Source organism: Oculina patagonica, chromosome 8, assembly GCF_052425735.1.
Source record: "Oculina patagonica isolate OP01 chromosome 8, crgOcupat, whole genome shotgun sequence".
NCBI classification, from domain to species: Eukaryota; Metazoa; Cnidaria; class Anthozoa; order Scleractinia; family Oculinidae; genus Oculina; species Oculina patagonica.
The window spans coordinates 26,246,573-26,272,454 of NC_135765.1; the positions used below are offsets into that span (position 1 = coordinate 26,246,573).

Below are 25,882 nucleotides of genomic sequence, written 5' to 3' on the forward strand. Positions count from 1 at the left end.
AAGCCTCTCACTATATTCGGCCAAAGAAGACATACGTACATATATATTTATTCAAAGTAGTACATGCAGTTGGGCTCAGCTTGTCACTGTGCTTTAATAACAATAAGACATTTATAAGCGGAATGGTCACATCGAACAGTTTAGCATTGTTCATTAAGGTAAATACGAAAAGAAAAAAAACGAAGTACTTATTGTCGGTAAGATAAGCACGACCGTATTTCTTTTTTGACCGTGACGTATTATGCAACGCCTCGGTCTATAACAGGGTGGTCTTTGCGTGACATTTTTGAGGGCACACTTTCTCAATGATGTGGCGTTGGTATCAAAGCACAAAATGTGTTCAAAAGCAGTCATAACTAAGATTCTTTTAAAGCTGCATTTATTATTGAACAAACTCCCTTATTATACATTTTCATAATTTTTTTGGTTAACAGCATTGCCTAAGAATATTTTGGATTCTTCTTTAGTCCCTTTTGAAGTCTAAACTTGAGATTGACGGTTCACTTTAAAAATGTCTTCTTAGTCTTTTAAAACTACTTGTATATGATAACTTACGTTTCTGAGATTTAACTATTTTTTTAAAATATAGAGCTTTTGGTTGAAATATAAGTGTGATGGTAACAAGCAGTTAAAACTATGAGACTTGCTAACGTCGTCCTAAGCCTATTGCTCCAGTTAAGCAGGGCCGTAACCAGGCCTTTGCCATAGACGAGGCAAGATCTTGCTAGTGAGTTTAGCGGCATGCCTTCCGGAACATTAAAAAATCAGTCTTGTTCGACTGGGGATTATTTTCCCAACAAAACATGTTTTGTTTTAAAATTTGGGGAAAAAAATATACAAGGCAAGTGCCCCGTCTTGTCTCTTGCTCGTTCCTGCCCTGAGTCAAGCTGATTTTTAACATTTGATCAGATAAAATCTGAATACAAGGTTTCCGTCGTGTATTTAGATTGACGAACCTATTTAACTATTTAAAGATTTTTTAAGGAATAACAATATATCCTTTAAGCTAAATATTGCATTTTTTTTTCGAGATTAAAAACATGATTACCAGCAAAGCAATAAACAAGGAGATTAACAGGAAGCAGTCTTTTTATCGTTTACGCCATATAAAAATGAGCAATCATCCCACTGGTATATTGAGTAGTAAGAGTAAGAGTTTTAAGTGCTTTCGGTTCCTTCTCCTTCCACTTTTGACATGTATGTTTTGTTGTCATATGCTGGGTATTCCCTGATGCGTATTCCTCCGTGTTCCCCTTTAACGTCATCCCCAGTAATTGCTGATGACTTGTTTTTCTTATTCCACAGAAATAAACCACCAAGAACAGCAAAGATCAGCACAGCAACTACGCATGACAAGACAACGACTGCCGGAATCAGATTTGCACTTGATCCATTCTTACCTAGAAAAAGAAATTAATTTAAAAAATATAGATGTTATTAAGGCGATCAGTGTTTGACAGAATAAAAAATCTGGTTTGTATCTGATCTTAAAATCGGTTGGTAAAAAAAAGGTAAATAATTTGATTGTTTAAATAAAGTGTTGTTTTTGTTTTTGTTGCTGTTGTTGTTGTCGTTGTTGTAAAAATAATCAAAAAGACGAACAAACAAACAAATAATTGACAGTAGTTATAGTACTAGGTTAATAAGAAGTTAGGAGCTAAACCATCGACAATAGAAAAAATGAGTTTCCGGCAATGGTCAAACTGAAGGAGGATTAGTAAGCAAGACTAAAAACATTGATCTTAATTTAAAATAATTCCAGGCGTCAGCCCGTCGAAAGAAAGTAATGGTTTGTTGTCACCGTTTAATCTGTCCACTTATGACCACGCCAGAATTAATCGGTCTTATTTGATCGAAAGACCGGCTTAGATGAGACATTCAGAGATGATAAAGACGGGAAAATAAACGAAAAGGACTAAAAGTAAAATCCTGGAGAATGATATTAACCTTTGTCTCCCTTTGTCTCATCGCGATCTGTTGAGCTCTTTGTTTCTTCTTTCAAAGTGATCTCGTATTCCGCAACCCCAGCACTGTTAGTAGCCGTGCATACATGAACCCCATAATCCTTCTCAGCACGAGGAGTAACCACTAGGACGTTTTCAATTATGGTGACGTCATTGCCAGTCAGCGGCTTACCATCTTTTAACCAAGTGTATCGAACTGGCTTGTCACTTGACATGTAACAGAACAGGCTGCATGTGGTATCTTTCTTGCAAAGTACTGTTGGGGTCGAGATATTGCGGAGGACTTGAGGTGCCCCTGGCTTTCCTGGAAACAAACGAAGGTAAAGCAGATGCACAGTGAGCAAACAAATTGTCAAAACAAAGTTTAAAGAAAAAATGGTATTGTGTGATGGGGAAAGCTATATGCTGCTTTATCAGTTGGCACCGGGTTTTTCAGGGGGAGTTTAAATCACTCACACAAATTATAAATGTATATGGGAATTCACGTTTTGCTGATTTCGAGTTTTTCTGTTTACTGTTGTCATAGCAATGTCGATTTCCCTAGAAGAGTATATTATACCAAACTTCAATCTGAAGGCTCGTTTACACGAGCAATATTTATGTGGCAATTTTTATTTCCTCGGGCCGGTATATGAGAAAAATTGGCCAATTTTTATGTGATGAAATATATTTGTTGACAAACAAATACAAGCTGGCGTGTTAGGTTTTGTGTGACAAATAAAAGCTTCCACTCACTGCCCATTGTGCCCACTGGCACGTAGGGCAGCAAAATAAAATAAATAAAAGCTTCCACATACGAAAATTGCTCGAGTAGACGACTCGTCTAAAAAAAATTGGCAAATGTTACATCAGCATATGTGTCTCCAATCTCCCAAACTCCCACTGGGCACTATGCGCGCGTATCTCTGTGCGTATCTCTGCTGTCCAAGGTCATAACTGGCGGACTAAACTTTAGAATGCCGTCAAAACCTGGCTTATAAACACTACATTTTCATATCTATCCGATTAAGGGGAGACCACTAAAACGGTGATGACACATTTTAGGTATGGTAAAAAAAAAACCCTGCTTTGAAACACCTCAATTCAATCGATTAATTGCTTAAAAGAGTACATTGTATTACCTTGTGGCCTGCAAACGACTCCAACATCTCCCCTGTGACTGCATCTACCTTCCCCCCAATTACGGTGTCTACACTGAGCAAGGGAACCTTCACTTCCTCTACAATCGACACCATGTAACCAGATGATTCCCTTTCCTTGTCCAAAGGAAGCGCAAATAGGTGCAGCTAGAGCATCCTTATATCCAAGCTGACGGCAGACTACATTGGCGCTCTTTAGGTTCCACGCATCCTGGCACACAGTTCCCCACATACCACGGTGCAGCAACTCAACTCGACCAAGAAACGGGAGACTGGCATCAACTAAGCGAACTAAAAAAATAAAATAAATAAATAAATAAATCGTTTTTATTTTACGAGGGTAGCACTTAATAGTCTCCCAAATAAAAAATCTGTGGCCCTCGGATTCCCGATCGAATTGGAATATAGAAGTGTTGATTTTTTGTGGAAGGATGTAAACAGGAGAACCCGGAGAAAAACGCTCGGAGCGATCGACGGCGAGAACCAACAACTAACTCCACCCACATATGTCGCCGGGTGCGGAAATCGAACTCTGGCCACATTGGTGGTAAGCAAGCGCTCTAGCCCCTGAGCCATCCATGCTCCTGCTAACTGTTGGGTAAGTTACACAAATTATTGCTCAGTGGAGCCGTAAAACTTCCGAACGTTTGGAATAAGTGAGTTTCTTGATTCAAAGTTTAATATCGTTGAGTGAAATTTTCGGTAGAAAAAAGAACCGTTTTTGTTCCTCAACTAACCAATGAACGTATTTTTAAATGGATTGTACACTGTATATAGTTTAAGTCCGTTTTCATTTTCCCTTTGCCATGTCTCCTTATCTATAGCGTCGAATACCACTATGGTTTACACTCTTATCAGTAGACCACAGAAATGAAGCCATAAAATAATCAAAACTCAAGTGGAACTATGCGTGTTTAGGTGAGTGGTTTCACTTTAAAGTTTTGAAGACGACGAAAAATTGAAAAATTGCGGTCGATTTGTTTTAAACCATAACACGGGAAATCTACTGGCAAATTGGATGGAAAATCAGTGTAAAGTCGTACGCACGCGCAACTTGTATGATCACACTTTTTTCACTTGAAGTCGAAGAAAGTGTGCACATTTTGTCCTTAATGTTCTACTGAGCTCTCTTTTTAGAAATCGTCTGATTATACAAAAAAAAAGTACGGCTTAAGTTTTCCGAAATTTGCTTTGCGTTGCGTTTCAGATTACGTCGTTTTCATGGACTATACTCTCATTGACCATAATCTTCGACCAAAAAGGGCGCGCGAGAATTTCCTTAGTTAGGGTGTAATATATATTGTTAATGTAACAAAGAAAATTAAAGTGTGGAGCGTGAATTGAAAAAAAAAATGATGTGTAATAAATAAAGTTTCTGACCTTCTAGTCCAACGCACACAGCCTTTGCTTCTTTCCCATTAGCACAGTCCTGCTTCTTCAAACCGTCATGTGCGCAAGAAAATATTGACTGTTCATTTCCGACACATTGCACGTTGTTCAGCCAGTAGACACCATTTCCTCTGCCATAATCTGCAGAGCTTTTAGAATCAGATGACGAACCGGTATAACCCAACATTCGACAAAACACGTCCGAGTCTTTTTTATCCCAGTGTTGATCACATACGTATCACCAGGCGTTGCTGTGGTACACTTGAACAAGTCCTTCTTTATTAGATTTGCCTCCCGTTAGACGAACTATCAATTAAAATAATATAATATAAAATTGCAATATCACAGCGACAAAGCAAGGTTTTATTCGATATATTCCATTTTTTTTTTCTTTTTATCCACTGTTTATTTTTGACCGCTTTAGCCGTCAGGATCAGTTTTCCGTCTATATTTTCCATTTATTAAATAAAACAACAGGTCAGCTAAGGCAGGGGTACACCGGTGTTTTCCTTTTTTAGCGAATAACTCGTTCGCGTTTCAAGCAATCCAAAAACTCTATGCTCAAAACACGAACCCATGTTTTGCGTTGTTTTGTAAATTTTTGGTGATTTTAAGATAATTTAGAGATATAAGAAAAAATGGAGATTTATGATGATTTTAAAATTAGAATTTGAAGTTAGAAATTGATAGACGAACACCAGAGGTGCTCTTGCGTGGGCGTCAACTGTCTGTTGGTATTTTTTTTTTTTTTTCAAAAAAATATTTCTTCAAACCCTTATCTAAAATTCGGTATACCCACGCCTCAATACATTTTTCTCTATGGATAACTGTGTTACACAAACAAATATAACTTAAAACATAAAAAGAACCGTTTTAAAGAAAACAAATAACTTCTCCTTTCCTTCTTCTAACTGGCTACAATTTTTTTTTGTTTTTAAAAGCTGTGATCAATTTATTGGGCTTGATTTATTTCATGTGCACTTTTATGTACCTTTAAAGGTGCAGTGATTCAAACAATAAAGGTCATTTTCTCCAAAGCACCGGGCCTTCAAAGCCATTTTTAGTTATAGACAGATAATTGTATATGCCTGAAACTTTGCAATAAGAGAACCACTGTTCATATCAAAAATATGTGAATAAAATCGAACTCTGTATGATAATAAGGTTCGAGATTTTGCTATGGCTTTCCGGGTACAAAACCGCTTCGGGACCCTCGAGAAACGAGGCCGGCCCCAGGCACTCTAAGTTGACGAAACTGCAGAGGGTGTGATTCACTTACTGTATAACCCTACCTGGCTTGGAGCATATTGCACTGGCCACATCATTATGCCAACAGTTAGCTTTTCCCCATCCACTATGCGAACACTTCGTAAGAGAATCCTCCCTTCCTGTACACTCCACTTCATTGATCCAGATAACGCCAGTTCCTTCCCCAAATTGAGAATCGCGTGGCGCTGACACTGCATCCGGGTAGCCCAGCTGATGGCAAACTACGTTGGCGTCATCGAGGTCCCATCTTTCATCACACACTGCTCCCCAGAGCCCGCCGTACAACACTTCAACACGTCCAACAGATGTCAACAGTCCTCCATTCACCAATCGCACTGAAAAATAGCATAAGACATAAATCGTGATTTATACATCATATGACATGAATAAACTGTGCCAAGAAATGCTGTTGACCACGAACAGAAAGCGGTTAACCAAAAAAACGACTGTGAGCACACAAGGTCCGCTTTATTTCCGAACTCGGAGAATCCCGTTTTTCCCCTACATTTCAATTTTTTGTTCAATGATTTACATTCGTTGTGATAAGCCTTCGATGTGATATACAAGAAATTATAAATAAGTTAAATGCGCATTATCTTCACCGGTTTGAGTGTAAGGAAACTCTCAACGACAAAAAACTCGTACAATACCGTGCAATCTGAGCGAAAAACCTTGTTACTATTATAATTTTTGTTTTTTTTTTCTTTTATGAAAAAAAAAGAAACAGGCACATCAAAAAGAAAGGCTCCGATGCTAATTAAATATACACGTGTCTAAGCGTATGATAAAAACGTCATGCACGGCTTGAAGAAGAATTACACAATGTCCTTAATTTTAAAAAAACTGTCTTAAATGTGCTTTGATCTTATAGATAAGTTGCTCTACATTCCCTTTGCATTAAAATAATAATAATAAATAAAAGTCTATGTAAAACGATAGAAAATAATACCATCAGGCCCAATGCATGAGACATTTGCTTCCTTGCCGCTTGTACAGGTGTGATTTCTCCATCCATCATTAACACATGAAAATAGCGAGTTTTCTGTTCCGGTACACTGTACACTGTTTAACCATACAGTGCCATTTCCTTTGCCATAATCTGCTCCGTTCCTAGGTTCGCTTGATCTTAAATAGCCAAGCATTCGACAGACAACATCTGCATTCTTCTTATCCCACGTTTGACCACAGATGGATCCCCAAGTGTTGTTGTAGTAAACTTGCACAAGTCCTTCTTTTGGTGAAACTCCTCCTACTAACTTAACTTAAAGCAAAGCAAAACGACATAATTGTTTAATCGTTTAAATAAAATAAGGTATGTCTAGACCTACGTAGCTATTAGCCAAAAAGGACATGTTAAATTCCTAAAAAATAATAATTTTTAAATTACAACAGAGCACTTGGGAAATTTTTTTTCTAACAGCAGAATACACTATTTTTTTTTAATGTACACCAATCCTCACTCATCGTGTTTAAGTAAGTTAGCGAGCACATGAGCAGAGCAGTGCCAATGGTGAGTGGCATCTTGCACAGACAAAAAGTAATTAGCACAAGTGTTGAAATCGTTTGTTAGATTCAGTTCTACTGATATCCTGACTATCAAAGTCTCGGTAAGTGTTATCAGCCCCAGCCTCCGGCTTCGGCTGATTAACCTCGACCTTGATTACTCCGAATATCACGAAAATCTCATCTAATAACTGTTCAAAACATAAAAAAAGAGTTTTTGCTGCGTAGCACTCAATACTTATAATGAGTGTTTAACGTAGAGACTATGTCTTGGAGTGCATAAAAACCCCTTCAGCAGTGTAAATCGCAACGCCGCGTAGTTGAAATAAAATTAAATAAACGGAGCGCGCAAGCGTGTGCGCGTTCAGCACGCATTGGCTGTAATTTGTAAACGCATTTGGACTACATGCTGTCCAATTTAGAAATAATTTGATGAAAAAATTCCGAGGGCAGCCAAAATTGGACGAGGCCGTAGGTCGAGTCCAAGTTGGCTGTCAGAGGAATTTTTGAATCTAATTATTTCTGAATTAGATAAGCATTTAGTCCAGTTACATATTAGTTGTATAGCTTGTTGTCAGTCAATCCAGAATAAACAATAAACTTATGTCCAGAACGGGAAATGCATTCAACGAAAGTAGGCATAACACAGCACATGCAACTCACTCAAAGCATTGTCTTCGCAAATAAAACTTGAACAAAACAGTGCAATTTTATTCACATGAGTTTGCGAAGCTTGCTACAAAGTGAGTGAAAACACTGCATCAATCAATGAAAGTCGTAAATAAAGTGTCCGAAGAGCTTTACAACTTCTTGAATCTGACATACTTCTTTCCACTATCTCGTTTGTACTTCATCGCCGTCTTTTCTTTTCGACTTTCAGCAAAAAAAAAAAAAAAAAAAAAAAACGACAAAGAATTGCATCTAGCTCATGGCGATGAATATCTGACAGATTTCTTGCTTCGCTTCGATGCACTTACGTTCACCCAAGTTTTGTACTATTGGAGGTGTTTTGCTCTTGGGTTTTGCTTCTTAGTGTAGCTAGCTCCTCTTCTGACAACGTAGACAATTTCTCTTTGTTCTTACTATTGCTGAAAAGCTTAAAAGAAATGGAAAAACGTAGCAAACTTGCCTTATACAATTCTGCCATTGTCGGCTAACAATGCGACAAGTTTACAGGGCTGACGCTATGCTTTGTGCTAATTGGCTAAAATCCGTCACATGTTGTTTTTTCTTCGATTTGTTTGGCTGAGACAAAACTGTCCAATTTTTCTTAAATTGGACAGTTTGTGCATTTTACCTGAAATTCCTAATTGAAAATATCCAAATTTAATCCCAAATTGGACAGTTCCCAGAAATTAAGGAAAAATAGCTGCGCTGACAATATAGGATTTACTCAGAGCTATATAAGAAAATTTGAACATCTTTGTGGGAAGCCTGTGTACAGCCGTCCTGGGACGGCTGTACACAGGCCACCTTGTGAGTAAAGTTAGAATTTTAACTCAATGTTCATCCCATTAAGGGCATGTTTAAAACATACTTTTCGAACATGATGTTGGAGGAAAATATTTAGCCGGGACAATATTATCATAGCTACACACCTGGCGAGCTACATCTTGCACTGGCGTCTTCATCGTGATCGCAGCCTCGAGTTTGACCCCATCCGTCATGTCGACAGTCCGAAATAGAATCCTCATTTCCCTTACACTGGACCCAAGTCAACCATATCCTCCCAGTTCCTTGTCCAAATGCAGCTCCCCCTGGTGCTGCTAGTGCCTTTCCATATCCAAGTTGACGGCAAACAACATTAGCGTCATCTAAACCCCAAAAGGTGTCGCAGACTGTTCCCCAGACTCCCTGGTAAAACACTTCAACACGACCTTCAAATGGAGAACTTCCGTTTGCCAGTCGCACTACAAAACAACAAAGAACTATACCTTGAGAACGCCGGTAAATGTTACAGTAAGGCTGTTAGCAATTCAAAACGACTGTTTTCTCAAAATAATACTTATATATGGCGCTATTTTTTACCGCGCGTTTATATGAAAAAGTTGTCCCTGTTGAACGAGCAAAAACTTGGCCCTGACGGTTCGAAAGACTGGCGAGAGTTATTTTGAATGATTAAATTCTCAACCTCGGATATTGCATTTCTAGCTTTCTGATTAATTCACTGAATCCTGGTTATCAGCTCGTATACCTATGTTTGACCTTATATGGGAAATGAGTGCGGCAAGTGCCGCTCAGCGTAACATTTTTCTGCGGGAAGCGACAGTTCCATCAGAAAAATGGTTGAAAACAGCAAATTTGGCGAGCTTTATGAACAAGGAATAATCAGCGGTGCCTACAAAAACCACAGAAATACCATAGTAAAATTAACTACGCAAAACAAAAGGATTGATGCGAAAAGTTTAATTAACAATACTTGTAAAGGCACAACAAGAGCGAGTGAATAAAGTAGAAAAGCAGCAAATAATTTACGAAAGAACGGCAAACTGACACAATTTCATTCATTGTACGTCATAAAATTAGGCTCAGCACTTCTGTAAAGTTTGTTACCTATTATACTACAATAAACCTGTTCCACTTTCATCTCAATTTCGCTTCAAATAACATAGCAGTCTTGATGACAGCGGTGGAGCCGTAAATTACAAGTACAATGTAAACACTTGCTTCGTTCTACTTGCACAAGACGTGTAGTTTCCAGAAAAGCTTTTGCTTCGGATCATCCCGTAAATCTTAACTGTTGTCACAATTTCCAGCATATATAGACGACTTTAGAGGAAATTATTGGATGAAAATCTTGGGAAGAAAACTCTCTCGCTCGCTTTCCTCGTGTGTTTCATTCAACTCAAGAAGTGAACACCACGCCACAAATTTTCTCGCCCCCTCACACTATCACTTCGTTTACATCAAACTGAAATGTCCAGTCGATTTAAACTTAAAAACGAATTCAATAAAACAATTATTCTATTCGTTCTTGTTGGATAAGAGTCGTTATAGCCAATAGGCTATTTACCACCTCGTATCCAATGCGGGCTCATAGAATAATTGTCAAATATCTGTTATGGCGGTCTTTTCCAAAATCAGGAACGCTGACTCGACGAATACCTTTTTGAACAAATTGACCGCCGAGTTCGATGTTGTTTTGGTCGATTGCAGCATTTGCGCATGCCCCGTATGCGACCGCGGTCAAACGTCAGAAATATGCAACAAAAAAAACAAGAAAAGTACTTCAAAGATAAGGTTTTAATTTCCACAGTTCAAAGTTCGATACATTACCGGTATCCTGACAAGTTACTAAGTTTGTTGGAGCTTTACTAAAAAAAGTTCTACGTGTTTGAAAATAGCGATATGCGGACTTGTCGGCGCCATTTGTCAAGGCACTTTGGTTCGGTTGTGGAACAATTAAAAAGTAAGACCACTCGTTTACCTGAGAAAATGGGAATATGTTTACACTCAGGAACTATTTTATCTATCCTTGCTCATACTAACACTTAAATATGAACGAAATTCCCCGAAATAGAAAAAAAAAACTGCCTGAGACGTTTGACCGCGGTGGGGTCCCTGGTAGGCGAGGCAGAAATGACCAAACTGTTTATATGGGAAAAAGTTGGCTCGTCCTCGGGGCCACCTTATCTTCAAAGCGAGTGAACCTCCACCCAGTGTCACCCTACCCCCGAGCCAACATAGCAATTTCTCATATAAACAGTTCGCAGCTTTGTTTAGAGGGCCACGAGTTCATCAGTGTTTACTGTTAAGTGTCGCCCTTGAAAAAATAAAGTTGATAATTATTTGTTATCATTAGCTATTTATAAAGAAACGTATGAAAAGGTCTCTTCCCCGGGGTTGCTCGGTATGGAGGGTAACCCTCCTACAAGGGACAACTCTCCTCCATATAAACAGGTCCTTACAGTAGCTGAATACTAGCCTCTTTGGGCCTGTTTATATGGAAGGGAGTTGTCCCTGGTAGTAGGGTTACACTCTTCCCCGAGCCATCTTTTGCCCAGCGTTTATATTAGAAAGTTGTCCCTGTTGACCGAGCCAAAACTTCGCTCTCTCGGTTCAAAAGACTGGCGATAGTTGTTTTGAAACATCTACTATGGCTGCTTTTTATAAAATCAGGAACGTTGAACCGTCGACCAAGACCATTTTTTGGACTAATTTACCGCCGACTTCCATTTCAATTTATCTTCAATTTTGTTTTTGCTGATTTCAGGGTTTGCGCATGCTCTGTATGTGTCAACTTGTCCCTGGTAGGTGAGGCAATAACAACCAAACTGTTTATATGGACAAAAAATTGGCTCGCTCCCCAGGGTCACCCTACGTTCAAAGCGAGTGACCCTCCACCCAGGGCCACCCTACCCCTCAAGCCAACTTTGCAATTTCTCATGTAAACGGTTCGTAGCTTTTTATAAAGAAACCTATGAAAAGATCTCTCACCCGGGGTGGCTCAGTATGGAGGGTAACCCTCCTACCAGGGACAACCCTCATCAATATAAACAGTCCCTCTGTGTCACTTCGAGTCGTTGTATATTTATTCAAGGCGGATGTTAATCTGCATTTACTCAGTAAATGGCTTATGAATATAATTTTAATTTTGTGTGCTGTCAATATGAACTGTTAAGTGAGCTGATGTAACGCAGGGTTTGTTGTTGGCGTAGAGACCCATGCGAACCACAATAATATAAAGCGTCAAAATTCAACAGTGTTTACTAATTACGTGTTTGTAAACTGCAATAGAGAAAATAACAATAGAAGAAAAACGGTGTATTTTTTATTATTTATATTGCTATTTTGAGCCGCTCAGTTGTCTGATCTGTTGATTAACAAATTGATCCTGGAATTGACAGTTTTATATATAGTCCACCTTCGTGTCTAAACACTGTTGACAGAGATTGTAAAAAGGATCAAGGACCTAAAATAAATTATGTTACCAACTATGCTATAAATATTTTTATTATATAGCCGCGAGTGCTTTACTGGAAAATAGACCACTTGTAAAATTCATACGAAACTGCATCCGGGACTGTAGTGGCATATTTTCCATATCCTCACTAATGAGGATATCGATGACGTCATTTCCCGCCTTGTTGTTTGTGAAAGCTGCCAAACGCCGGTTGGAAATGGCGAGCTATCGATCATGAAGTTCACTGAAGTCAAAATAAAAGCTTTTACTGAGGAACAGGAAAATGCTAATACGAAGAAGAAAACTTGATATGACTTGAAATTATTTAAAATAGCTTCTTGCTTGTTGAGAGTCAGACGAAGGAAGGGGAAATCAAGAAATTCCAGCTGCCGAACTGCAAGACTTCGCGACCAGAAATCAGAAATGCGGTGAGTTTGAGCAGAAACATATTTCAAAACAGTGAATTATATCATCAGTGGCATTGATAAAAGCTTATAAACAGAATTTACATTTACGTTATACATCTTCTGAAAGTTTCAGTTCGCGAAATTTTGCCTTTCAGATTGGCAATTTGCTCAAATGTTATATTTAGCCTTCGCTCGTGTTTTAATAACCTTTTGATGAATGAATAAAAATGTTTTAACTTTAACTTCATGCATGATTTTTGTCTATATAATAAAAAAGAAAATTACACGGTGGCTTGAAGATATGAATTTTATTTTCTCGTGGTAAAAGCAATATTTTACTCATTTGCTGCGCTCATTCGTAAAATATTGCTTTACTACTCGAAAATAAAATTCATATCTTCGCGCCGTCGTGTAATATCCTCTATATATAATGCTCACCTTGTTGAGCCGTGACATGAAGCAGCATAAAACCTTAAGGCAAAGAAAGACATTCATTACCTTAGCTTCTATTCTTTTTTCTATCTTGTTTTCTTTTTCTTTTTTTCTTTCTTTTTTGCATTCGTTTTTTTCATTCTGCTTTCTGCGACGTTTTTGCCTGTGCAGTGGAAAATTTCGGTCCTTTATGGAAGACACTATAATACATACACCTCCTGTACTTCGTAGAGTTCCAAAGGTCTGAAGAGACTAAAACTCCTCTCCTCCCTAGAGAGACTAAAACTATTGACAATTCTGTAATAAGCCTTCCTCTATAAAATGGTTGATACTGTCACACGTCCCATAAGTGTCTGCACTAAAAAGGTTCATTGGCACTTTTGATGGGATAGCACTGCACACGAGTGAAATATGAAGATGTACAATTAAGCCCCCCGGGGGGGGCTTAATTGTACATCTTCCGGGGGGGTACTTGGGTCATTTTTTGTTGGGTATGTGCCGCTGGCCTCTCAGAACCCCTACCCCATTATAGTCATATTTTTGGCCAATTATATACCCCAGCTTAGTCACTTTTGGGTAAATGTAATTTTCACGACCCCAATTTAGTGACTTTCTGGGAGCCGTTTGTCAAATATTGAACAACAGCAATAAATACGGTAACATTTTTTTCGGCGAATCTTTCCGTTTATAAATCACAACTTGCCAGAATTTTTGTACTCTCAAAATCCCGGAAAAGTGTGACCCCATTCTAGTCACCCTATAAAAAATGCTTGAAAAGGCGACCCCATTATAGTCAGCCCAGTCGTGAAAATGCGACCCCTTCCAGCGGCACATCCCCATTAGCCCATTTATAGGAAGTGCCCCCCCCCCCCCACGGGGGGCAATTAAGGTTGAGAATCCGAATGCAAACGAATGGTTATGGCATACAGATCTCCCGCTCATGTTTTATCTACTACTTACAGTCGAATATCGAGAATACGAATATACTCTGTTATGTTAAACAGGAAAAGAATTGCATTCCTTTTTCACCAGTTGACCGAAACATTTCCCATAATAAGCTAAGGTAGCTACAGTTTAAAACGCTTTAATGTTCGCCTTGATTTTAGTTGTATTATTTTTTTTAGAAAGCTCTAAATCCGCGTTATTGATTTAATCAAGTGTTAATTTTCGCAACTTAAATTATCGATAGGTTCATTTTTGACAGCTGGGATAAAATGGGTCCTTTGCAGCTAATAAGGAAGTAATGGTCCCTTGCAGCTAACGATCACATGCGCTGGGACGCTCTGGGACATCAACACAAAAACAAAAAAGTCAAGTATGACTGTTTGACAGTGTTTGAAGTTGCTTCGCTGAATGTCCCAGCTCGTTGCTTACCCTCCAGCGAGGTGCACTTTGTTTTAATATTTCACAAAAGAACTCGTTTACAATATTAACAGTATTTAGTGGTCGCTTTTAGAAGGGTCGTTTTATATAAGACATTAGAATCATGGCACACCTCGGCTCTCAAGCATGCTAACGATAATTCCAAGCCGATCCATTCTTTTAAAAAGCAGTGAACTTAAATTATTTTTGTATTGTATGTATTTTAGATTAATTTTGACTTCCGTTTTATTCATCGAAGGCTGTAGTCCGACAGCCGAATGCTCGATTCTTTAATAGCTTTTAAGCCAGAGAACGTTTTTATACACCTTTAAATATATGTTATCCTGGCTACGCATCAATTTTCAGCTTCGAAAGTATCTTATCTGTTGCCTTCGGGGTGTTTTTTTTGTTGTTGTTTTTTTTAAAGCAGCAGAGCTGTTATGTGCAATATTTTTTGGGTAACACAAAGCAATTGCTCACGGAAGCGCTTAGCTTTTTCGGCAGAGGCAACGATGGATATGAATATGTCGACGGCTCCTGACTTTACACAAAACGAGACAAATACAACTGTTCGACCTATGTTTTTGCCAAGATGGAAAGCGTGATTTCCGCAGAAGTGGGCACCGTAAACAATTCTGATCGTTACATTATAAAGACGACAAGTAGTTGGGACGAAATAAAAAAAAGCGTTTACTCTGTTGAAAACAGTCGCTATTATACGTAAACTCGTAATATAAATGATTTGTTTTAGCATAACTGGTTGTAAATGGACATGATATAACTTAGCACAGCGATAGTCAGCATTTTAAGAACAGGACGTCGAGTCATGACATGGAACCTACACATACGCCATTCGTACGAAACATCGACAGCAGCCTGATTACCCTTTAGTAATATCAATATATTTCTCCATATTTACTTACCTCCTATTAAAATAACGATCGCTGCAAGCTTCATTTTCAACGGGAATGAGCCACTGAACCTGCAAGTCCTAACGTGCGAGTCCTAACAGTACGTGTTGATATGACCACAATCTTAGGTATTTACTTCCTGTTTCAATATTGTAAAATTACTCTGTCGTATTTTTGAAGGCTGAGGTGACAATTTGCAGAAATCGTAAAAAAAAGGAGAGATGTGAAATTTTGATGGCATATTGTGTGGATTTCAGAACATTTTTGATGCAAATTTGCACCCAATATAGACAATGTCACTTTCTTAGGATCTGTCATTTGACAGCGAAACTTGGCAAGCTCGATTGGTCCATGTAAAAAGACGTTAGATGTTGTTCGGGTGATGAGGTCAAGAGTTCTTGTGCGAAAATCATATTTTTTGATTAAATTGGTTTATTTTTAGTTGTTTGTGACATGCTCGCATGGTAAAAAGGCTTTTATCAATGGAATATTTGTTATTTACTAGGAATTTCATAATTAAAGTAAGTGCTGGCTCGAGGAATTAACGATTACACTACATTATTTCTGAAGTTTGGAGGTACAGTATGTAAATGAATGGCTTGTTTGGAGTTCTGGATTTCATTTTTGGCGATTATTAAAGAAACAATCGTAGAAAAAAGCATATGAATTTTCCATATCTTCCTAAAAATCAAATAATGGTCCTGACCCGTACGAGAAAATTAAGCAGAATTCACACAATCATACGCAGAAAGCTGTGACTTCGAGCAGCTTGCAAAAGCGGAAAAATCGTATACAATTTCGCTTTTAAATATATCCAACAATGTAACGATGTTTAAGAGCACATTGAACGCTGAATAGTATAAAAAGGTACAACTATAAAATGAAGCAGATGTTCTCCCTATCTCCAGTAAACATTGCAAGCAATGCACATGTAACGTAACATAATGAGAACCTTTCGCTGTTCTTCGCTGTTACTGAAGCTATTAAAAGAGTAATTTTGTCGTGCTTCTTAAAAGTTGGCCCAAGCTTCAGTTGCAATAATATAACCGCATTCAATAGAATATTCAATGTTTTACACAATCGTAATGGCATAATAAAAATAGAGCACATGAACTTTCCATATCTCCCTAAAAATCAAACAATGGTCTCGCGACTGAAATAGAGAAAAATTTACACAGTCACATGCCACAAGTTGTTACTCAGAGCAGCTTGCAAAAGCGGGAAAATAGCATTCAATTTCGCTTTAAAATACGCCCAACCATATAACGGTGTTCAATACGTATTAAAAGGTAAAAGGTATTAAAAAGGCTTAATAGAAGAACTTAACAGTACAGATGCTGTTCCCTATCTCCAAAAAACATCGGAAGCATTTCTGTAACGTTACAATGTATGGACCTTTTGCTGTGACTAAAATTTACTAAGACGAAAAAAAAGTTGTACTTTCGTCGGGCTGCTTAAAATTCGGCCCAAATTCGGTTAACAATGGTTCTAACAAAAAGAAGCATTCAACAGCATATTCGGTTTTCAACGCTATTAAGATGAAGTTTACATATCTCCCAAAAAATCAAACAATTATTTATTGTATGCTTTTAATAAACGCTACTTCACGCAATCGTGTGACAAACTGTACTACACGCTATAATAAAAATATACAGAATCGTAGACCGCATGCGCTAAATCTGACATCCAAAATTTGGCTCCGAACCGCACACACAACACAGAATACCCAACACACACAGGACTACCAGAATAGTGTGCTGTCTCGCTAAGGCGAGCCAGCAAAAATAGTAAATTTCAATTTAATTATGAAATATTTTTCTGAAAGTGATTGTCATAACACTCCGAAAAAGTTTCAAAATTCCATAAATTTGTTATAATTTTATTTGACAGAAAATCTTATATATCATTTGTGTAATCTGTATGCAATTTTAAAACAGATAGAGAAAAAATAAATGCACCATTCGGGACAATATTTTGTCAATTCCTACAACGTAATTTAATGGGATAGGTCATGGTATTTTAGGTTTTTCTATATATTTTCGGTTATTTAATAGTTCTAAACTTTAAAATGGCAGAGCAAAAGTCCTTATTGACAAAATCACGGCCAAACGGCCACGGATGATTTTAAAGCATTGTAAATTACACTTTTATACAAATTGAGATATAACTTGAAAAGGTCGGGCCGACGTTTTTCAAGTTTACGTGAACGCATTCCGTTTTAATATTCCCCAATGTTGCCCATCCATGGCCCTTTTTAGTCTTTCTGTGTTTCTTTTGAGTTTTTTTTTACAGTTTTAAGCCGTTATTGTGATATTTCAGTTGATGATATGAACAGTTGGTCAGTGCCGAAATTGCCTAACATTGCGTGAGATAGCCCCTTTAACACACAAAACATCACGATCAGCGGGTTAGCACCAGCAAACCCGCAAGCTACGCAGAATAGTAAGCAAATGTAGTTGTTTGTAAAATAAGTTGCAAAAAAAAACAGAACTAGCTTAGCAAAAAGTTTAACGAATTATTGTTATTGAATGTTTAATTCTCTCACGAGTTTTTCCAAAAAAATTAAGAGTGAGTCCGCACGAGAACCATGCAGGCGAGTCTACAGCGCATCTCACCGATTTCCCTCAAATTTGGCACACTTTTGTAACTTCACTGGTGCATTAACCATGTGCAATATTTTGGTTCAATTGTTTATTGTTTTGGAGAAATGTCAATCAAACTGTCAGACAGTGGAAAGTACTTAAATTTGACCTAAAAATATTCACCATGTTTGATCCCCTGCTACATGCTAAATATAAAAAGAAATGATACGAAACTTTTACATAAGACAAATCAAGTCCCGAACAATAGAAAAACGTTCAGTAAACTTGTGTCATTTGCTGCGTTTGGCTGAAAGCAAAATTCCAAATCTCCTTATTCAATTCGTATCAAAAAAGTGGGGTTTCAAAAGTCGTTGTTTGTAGACATGCGGCGTTTCTTCAATCGAATTTGAAAGTATTAATAGATTGCCAAGGGAATGGTGTCCCTATTTATCAAATAAAATCTCTGTTAAGTTTAAGAGGAATTACAGGTTCGCATCAATAAATGGTGTTAACTTCGTGACAATATGCAAATGAGCTCAACACGGAAATCGTGATAAGTTCGAATTCAGAGTTTGTAAAATATAAACTAAATAGAATGTTGCTATAAGAAGTAAAACATCGTTATGAAGCTTTTTGCATAAAAATACTTTTAAATCGTTAGTAGTTTTAACTACTGGAAGTCGTTGGCTGGTAATTAATAAGCAAATTAAACAAATTCAAACGAACACAAAGGTCATACCGACCTGCTGGTCGTACTGCACCAATTTGAAAGATATCCCCACAAGCAAGCATCATTGCATAAAAGTCATTTCCTTCAAGGGTTTTTGGCATCGCCCTCTTGATGTGTAAGCTGCGTTTTGCCGTATTTGCCAGCACCATAGTAATTTAAGAACAGATGTTATCAAAACAAGTTGGCGGCGAGGCATCAAATATAATATCCACCGATCATGAAAACCGACTTGTTTTAGAATTCGGTCGCGTGTTTTGTTCACATATACATGTAAAAAACATGTTTCCACTGCAAAGAAATTATGTAGTCATCGTTTTCATCCAGTAAGAATCTGCGGCACAAGTGGTTTTTGGTGCTGTCGTTCTTCGAAGAACACCGACAATAGTTGATTGCGTGACAGACCGACTTGTGAATTTTATCTCAAATTTCATGTCTCAAATTTCACTCTGACTCAGATCATATTGCGATCGTCATGGCTTCCTTTATGTGCTTTTAAGAATTACCGTACCCAAATTCGCAAGTAGCCAATCAGAAGCGCGATCTACTGTCCTGATATTCTACGATATCAAGTCACTGACCTGATATGCCACCATATCACGGTCACTTTGAAGTACGATGAATTGAAGAGGTTTTACCAATAAAACAGAACTTCGTAATTTAAATTTAGCGGTGTTTAGCGGTCGTAAAAAGAGAACATCTTTCCCGCCAAAACTAAACTTGAGCGCGCTCGCCAATTGCGCGATGTTTGCCGACGAGTACTGAGACATTCAGACTAAAAAAAATGGAGTCGGAATTTTCAAATTTTTCGCTTAATTTTGATTTTGAAAATTTAGAGAATGAACTGCTCTAAACAAACGAGTGGGAAAAAAAAGGCAACAGAGGAACTTGGTAAAAGTGTTGTTCAAAGATCAAGTCAAAACATTTGCAGTACGTACCTTGCAAGCATAGCTTCAACAGAGCGATAAATATAACCGGATTTTTGGCTAAATTTGGGTACGGTAAATACCTAATCGTAACTTTTTGGTACGTTTCGGCTGCATATCAGGCTCGTTTGGTCTCGCCATGGGTATTTTGGCGAGACGCAGTCGAGCCAAAATACCCATGGCTCGACCAAACTCGCCTGATATGCCGCCGAAGCGTACCAAAAAGGTATGATTAGGTATAAGGACCTGACATTCAGGGGCCATCGGATATGTATTGAGTCATCTATAAATGATCCAATACGCCACAAATCGCCATGGCTTTAATTTTCCACCTTTTTTAATTTTGAAAATCTGAAATCGAAAAATTAGCCTTTAATACCGACTTACCGTAAATAATCTTATAAACGCCAGGGCTTTTTAATTTAAGGGGTACATGCGGGAGTTTTAAATAAATATGAGGCGTTTAGTAGAAAAGGGGCATTCATTTCACCAGGAGCCCATGATTTCACTCTAACTGTAACGAAACAAATAGACAAACAAGTATGTAAATATGACGCGCAGTTTGCTCCCGGATAAAGATAGGAAACAGATTTTGTGAGTAGGAGACTACTCTAATCTTTTCTAATGCAAAGCCTAAAGATGTCGTTCACAGATTGTTCGATATCGATGTCTTCATCGTCATCGCATCGGGGTTAACCATGTTGGCTAGCTACCTCCTTTGGTCCCTTCGATATCCGAGTGAATCAATTAACTAACTAAAGAAAATTGCGTGTTTTTTACTCCATGAAACGTTTACTTGAATTTTGAGGCGAATATATTTTTTCTTTTTTTATTGAGGAGGGGGGGGGGGGTTGTGGGGGGAGCAGGGGTGTGTATTAGACACGGGACGTTTATTAGTAGAGGCCTCTAATACAAATTTTACACCTCAGGGGGAGGCGTTTATTTGAGAGTGGGGCGTTTATTAAATTATTTACAGTATTTCACTCATTTACATTTATTCTAAGGATTGCCTACAGGAAAGATAAAATAGAACAAAAGAGTATGATTATGAGTGTCATTGAAAACGAACTTTCAACAACCTGGTCAAGGCAAAGACGAATCATGAGTTGTAAAAAGGCACGCTGATCTACACTTATACAAATATTTAATTCCGTCGATACGTCGGTCCGTCATTCTAGCTTTAAATTAGGACATCAGTAGGAGCACTATCAGAGATACAGGTGATTCCAAATTTGTTGAAATTGTTCTGGATCCTTGTTCCCAGGGTCTTCGTTCCCCTAAACCAGCGGTTGATAAACGAGTTTAGATATTAAATTTCGTTCCAAGAACTTGCGCATTTTCCGTCAGCCTTGACCGAACTGGGCCGTCCTCTGCCCTCTGGGCCATTTATGGTTCCGGTTTAATTGTGCGCATGCACCGGAGACTTGAGATGGAATGATCCGTTCTCGCACCCAGAGTCTACGGTCCTTCTGTTCTGCGCCAGGGATCGAGACCTCTGCCGTTAATGTCTGTTAAGCTACGCAACGAATTGAAGGCGGGGTTTGGCTGGGAATGAAAAGGAATGAGGCACCAGCGGAGTGGCCCCGAGGCGAAAGCGGAAACCCGACTGAGAGGTAAGTGCTTGGACGGTTGCTATAGAAAACGGCTCCACATCGAGGCCCTTTGAGTCACACTAGGGCTTTCCACAAGTTGCTCGGCAACGTTTTGGCATTTTTTCATGTTTCGAGCAACTTTTTCACCCTTGGAGCAACTTTTTTCCTCTCGAGCAACTTGTTGCATTTTGAGCAATTTCCAGACCGAAGATTTCCGAAGATTATACGAGTGCTGTTCTAAGGCAAAACGAACGTTTCCGAAGACTTACGACGTTTGCCGAAGATTTTCGAGGGACATCTGAAGACGTTTCAACATTCGGCTCATTCTGTATAAAACATTACAAAACTCGTTAGCAAACATGACGTCATCAATATCTTCACGATTTTTCCCAGTTAAGGGAATCTTTGTTACTTAACAAAATAATATTCCCTTTAATATGTTATTTAGATACTTTTGCTGTAAAATTGCTTAAAACTGCTTTGAAGATCTTACTCTCAAAGGGAAATTAACATATATTTAGAAAAAATTCTTTTGGTTAGAAGTAGCGTTTTGGATTTTTTGGAGCAACTTTTGAGCAACCTTTATTATATATTATATGAAGCAACGTTTTTGGATTTATGGAGCAACTTTTTGAGATATTACGGGCAACTTTTTGGGAAATCTCGAGCAACTTGTGGAAAGCCCTAAGTCACACTGCCCGAAGCCAGTGGAGAGCACGGCTAGAGCAACGAAAAAAAACTACTTGCAGCAAGCGAGCAGAATGCAAATATACGCGTCAGCATGACGACATGTCGACAGCGCACGAAAGACATGATCCACGAGGGCGAGGCTGCACCAGGCACGAACTCAAACCAGTTTAAATTCGTGCGACTGATCGCAGTGACAAAATGAGTGAAAGCAGCCTTGTCGCAGCGTGTGTGCACTTCTGCGACAAAATAAAAACTAACCAATGAAAGAGCTTCATGTATTGAATTCAAAAACTAGTTTACATTCTCCCTCTTCTAAATTCGCTGCAGGTGCACCGAACAAACGCCTTGTTGCAGGGACTTTTTGAAGTAGTACACACGAAGCGATTTGTCGCAGAGAACCTCACTTAAGGTTTATTAGTACTTCATTAGTGTTTTCATTAATTTGAAAGTAATATTGTGTATAAGTTACTTTAACTTTTTCATATATCACATTGATCTGCAATATGGTACGAACAGGAGCTAGAGAGATGGTGGATATAACCCCAGTGTATAAAGATTGAGTGAAGTCCAATTGGGTATGTAATTTTACGCGTTATTAACAAAATCGAACTGCGCGGTCGTTCGATTTTGTTAACAAGGCCTTTGAAAGACCTTTCAATTGGCATTAATGGTTTTGACATCCACACTATAAATCAAACATTCAGTTAGGGAAGCAACATTATTTTTTTGGAGGAGTGGCCAAGTGGGATCAAAAATCCTGAAAAAAAATTGTTTCAATAGCAAAATGCCCACATAAATTGTTTGAAGACATCAAAAAACATTGTCTGCAGAAAGATGCAGCTGGAAAAATTGTTTGGACAGAGAGCGCCACGGAAAGAAATCGTCTGTACTGTACTATACTACGCTTCGAGTAAAACAATGGTCCATTCCAGCGTTTCGATCGAGCACTGAGGCAAGTCTTGAGAGACTGGGTACTAGTCCAAAACAACATGGCGCCCGGGTGAAAAGTAACTTACCAGGCTTATGAAAATGTGAAGTACTGAGGCCATCGCTTACGAGACAAGTGGAAACTAAATCCTTGCAGAATTGTTTGTGAACATTATAACTACCAGGTAGACAGGAGTGAGCGACGTTTTCTCTTTCCAATCTGCACGTGAAGATACGCTTGAATTCGATCGATGATGAACATGTCAAGTGGCTTGTTTACCTTTTCTCACGCTGTAAGTCTGTATTTATGGGCATTAAATAGCCGGATAATTAACATCAGGAACCACTTTAGATGCTAAAAGGTTTATTGGATTTATGTAAGCGGTATTTCTCACGTCCTCAGCCGACCTATCCATCATGTTATGAAACTCGTTCTAAATCTTTCAGAACTTTGTATTTGTTTTGCTCACATGTACCACATTTTTGTACGCTAAAATCATACGTGCCGATTGAACTTAACATACTTTTTTTGACTTTAATTTATTATTTAGTAAATGTTTTACAAAATAATGGCTAATGGAACCATCAGAATAACGCCGCATCGGCGATATTCAAACGTAATTTTACCCTAAAATCTCTAGTGTCACGCATTGCCCGAAATACCTTATTTTTAAAATAGGTTTACTACTAAACGTGAGAGCGATGAAAAATCTTGATGATATCATTTAAGTTGTACTAGGTGATACTAATTACAGTGGTATTTTTATATGGAAAGCTTCAATTCTTGCAGAGATATTTTGGTCAAAAGATGGGTCAAAATTTAGGTATTTTTTGGCTCAAAACCGACCATGGGCACGTTGACCACGATATCTTCCACACGTTAAAGAATTTTGCGATAATATTCTACCTACAGCATTATCATCTCAATATGTAGCCCCATGCAAAATATAAAGAAAACCTGAGAGGGTCGATGTAGACTCAAATTTTAATATTGCATGGATTTCATATGGACCCTCTCTTAAATGTATCTTGTACGTGCATCTTGCAGAGTGTTTTAACTTGAAAGTCGAAAGCCTTAATACACTTGGTAATCCCCTGCGATGCTTGTGACAGATCACTTGAAAACCGGGAAGATTGTGGTTTTCATTGTAGGTACAAATCGCAAAGTGGACTTGATTTTTTTGGACATAGTTAACTTTAAACAATGGACGTACATCACTAGACAACATTCTTTGTTGGCACAAGGGGGAAGGGGGGGATGAAAAATATTGAAAAAAAATTGTTTGCAGGGCCTGGAAAGACAAAATAAATTGTTTGCAAACACGATATGTATAACAACAAATAGTAAGGATTTCAAAAAAATGTTTGCAGAGGTGCGTAAACTAAAAAAAAAAGTTTGCAGAGGAAGATTTTTCATCCCCCCCCCCCCTCCCAAGAAAATAATGGTCCGTCCCTTATTAAAGAACGTTTCAGCCGTTTCCGCGCGTTTTGTTCGTGGTGTTCCGTCAGTTTTTTTTTTTTTTTTTTCACAAAAATGTTTCAGCCGTGATAATACTGTCAACTTCCGATATCTCGAGCCCTCGCGAACGAGGAACCTCCCTCTTACTTGAACTACAGTCAATTTCCGTGGAGTTCCATTATATTTCCATTGTAGGGAACGATATATTATTACCCGAATTAACGAGCCGCTGTTGTCTTCTCGAAAATCACAGCTGGCCTTTTTTGAACCCTTAACGTCATTTTTTCTCTCTCCACCTGCTGAAAACAACAGGCATTACTTTCCCCATGTCACGAAAGTTAAAGCAAAGCAGACAGACATGGAACTAAAAATTGGAAGCAAAAGCAAAAGTGCAATTTATAAGAGAAAAGAAGAGGTGGCGTGCAGCGATAACAGAACGCGAGTTAGCGCAATTTATATTTTAGCCGCGTCTTGCCATAAGGTTACTATTGTTTTTTTGTTTCTGTTTTTTTTTTCTGAGCAAGATTTGACGACTATTTAGCTTAGCGATTTTAGAAAATTAATGAAAAATATAGCGATATCGCGTAAGCCCAGTTTTTAATGAACATATACCCAAGATGGAAATAAATGTTCAGTAAATGAACAGACCCACTTGAAATTGAGCGAACATTTGTATTGCCATGAAAGAACAATTTTACAGACAACTCTGTCTAAAACGGACACCGTCGGAACCGGCTCCAATTGTCCGTCTAAGAGAGATGTCCGTCTTATAGGGTGTTAAGTTACAGTAAAATCACTGAAAAATGAAAGGGAGGGGACCAACGCCAGCTCTCTGTCTTATAGAGGTGTCCTTATTATAGAGGTGTCTGTTAAGAGAGAGTTGACCGTAATTAAAAATACCAGAAAATGACTATGTTTAATTTTTTCCTTTGCAGGGGTGGGGCTACCTTTGAGCTTGTATTAAAACTGACTGAAAAAAAAAAGCGAGTACCTCTTTAGCGATTGTCACCCAACTAGCTAAAATCGCTACAATTAATAACTGCTAACAATAATTTTCCGTATTAATAAATATAGGTTATTTTTTTCCCACTTTATTTGTTTTTAAAAGAAACCTAGAAAGATTGTGTCACAAAATCTTTGTTTGTATACGCGCGCCATTTAATTTCAATGTTGAGTCGATCGACGGGTTAGCAAGAGTGTAAAATGCTGTTTGTTATTTAGTTCGAAATAAATTAAATGAACCGTATTTACAGAAAGGTTCAGCATATTAACTTAACACTGAATAGATTCAATCAAAGAAATTGAAGTAGTAAATATATCATAAATGTAAAATCGAGCCAAAGCATTATCATTGACAAAACTAAACGCCGATTCCGGCTTCCCGATGAATGTTTTGATAAAGAACTCTGTTCGCAGGATGCTAACTTTGAGAATTTCCCGAAAAAAAAAAACTATCTGACGGAAAGACAGTTTCGGTATAGCTATACACATTTGTATTTAACGAATTAATAAGCTCTGCGTTAATTCCCAGCATAATTATTTTGTGATAAACAGTGCGAAAGTGAAACTAAATGAAATGCGAAGCTTGGACGTACGGCACAATATTGTCAGAATTATTTTGGCTGTTTTTAATTAACGAATCTCATTTTCTTGAATGATGGCAACTAGTGTTTTGTTTTGGCAAAGAAGTGGCCGATAAA

The 25,882-nt window shown here is 38.1% G+C and overlaps 1 protein-coding gene and 1 long non-coding RNA gene across 2 annotated transcripts in view; both read right to left on the reverse strand.

Annotated features, from left to right (window-relative positions):
• Positions 1 to 18,884, reverse strand: part of LOC144663787 (uncharacterized) — a 95,437-nt gene extending 76,553 nt beyond the window's left edge. Inside the window, exon 1 of the long non-coding RNA XR_013572663.1 lies at positions 18,605 to 18,884. This is a non-coding gene — a long non-coding RNA (uncharacterized LOC144663787). The remainder of the gene's footprint in view (positions 1 to 18,604) is intronic.
• On the reverse strand, positions 374 to 15,325 carry LOC144663266 (scavenger receptor cysteine-rich domain-containing protein DMBT1-like). Its single transcript, XM_078524170.1, has 9 exons — positions 15,292 to 15,325; positions 13,013 to 13,045; positions 8,863 to 9,174; positions 6,711 to 7,022; positions 5,785 to 6,096; positions 4,484 to 4,726; positions 3,086 to 3,394; positions 1,948 to 2,268; positions 374 to 1,400 (listed from the first exon to the last, which is right to left on the reverse strand). The coding sequence occupies exons 1-9, from the start codon at positions 15,323 to 15,325 to the stop codon at positions 1,159 to 1,161; spliced, it is 2,118 nt and encodes a 705-aa protein (XP_078380296.1). The 3' UTR covers positions 374 to 1,158.
• Positions 18,885 to 25,882: the final 6,998 nt, after the last annotated feature.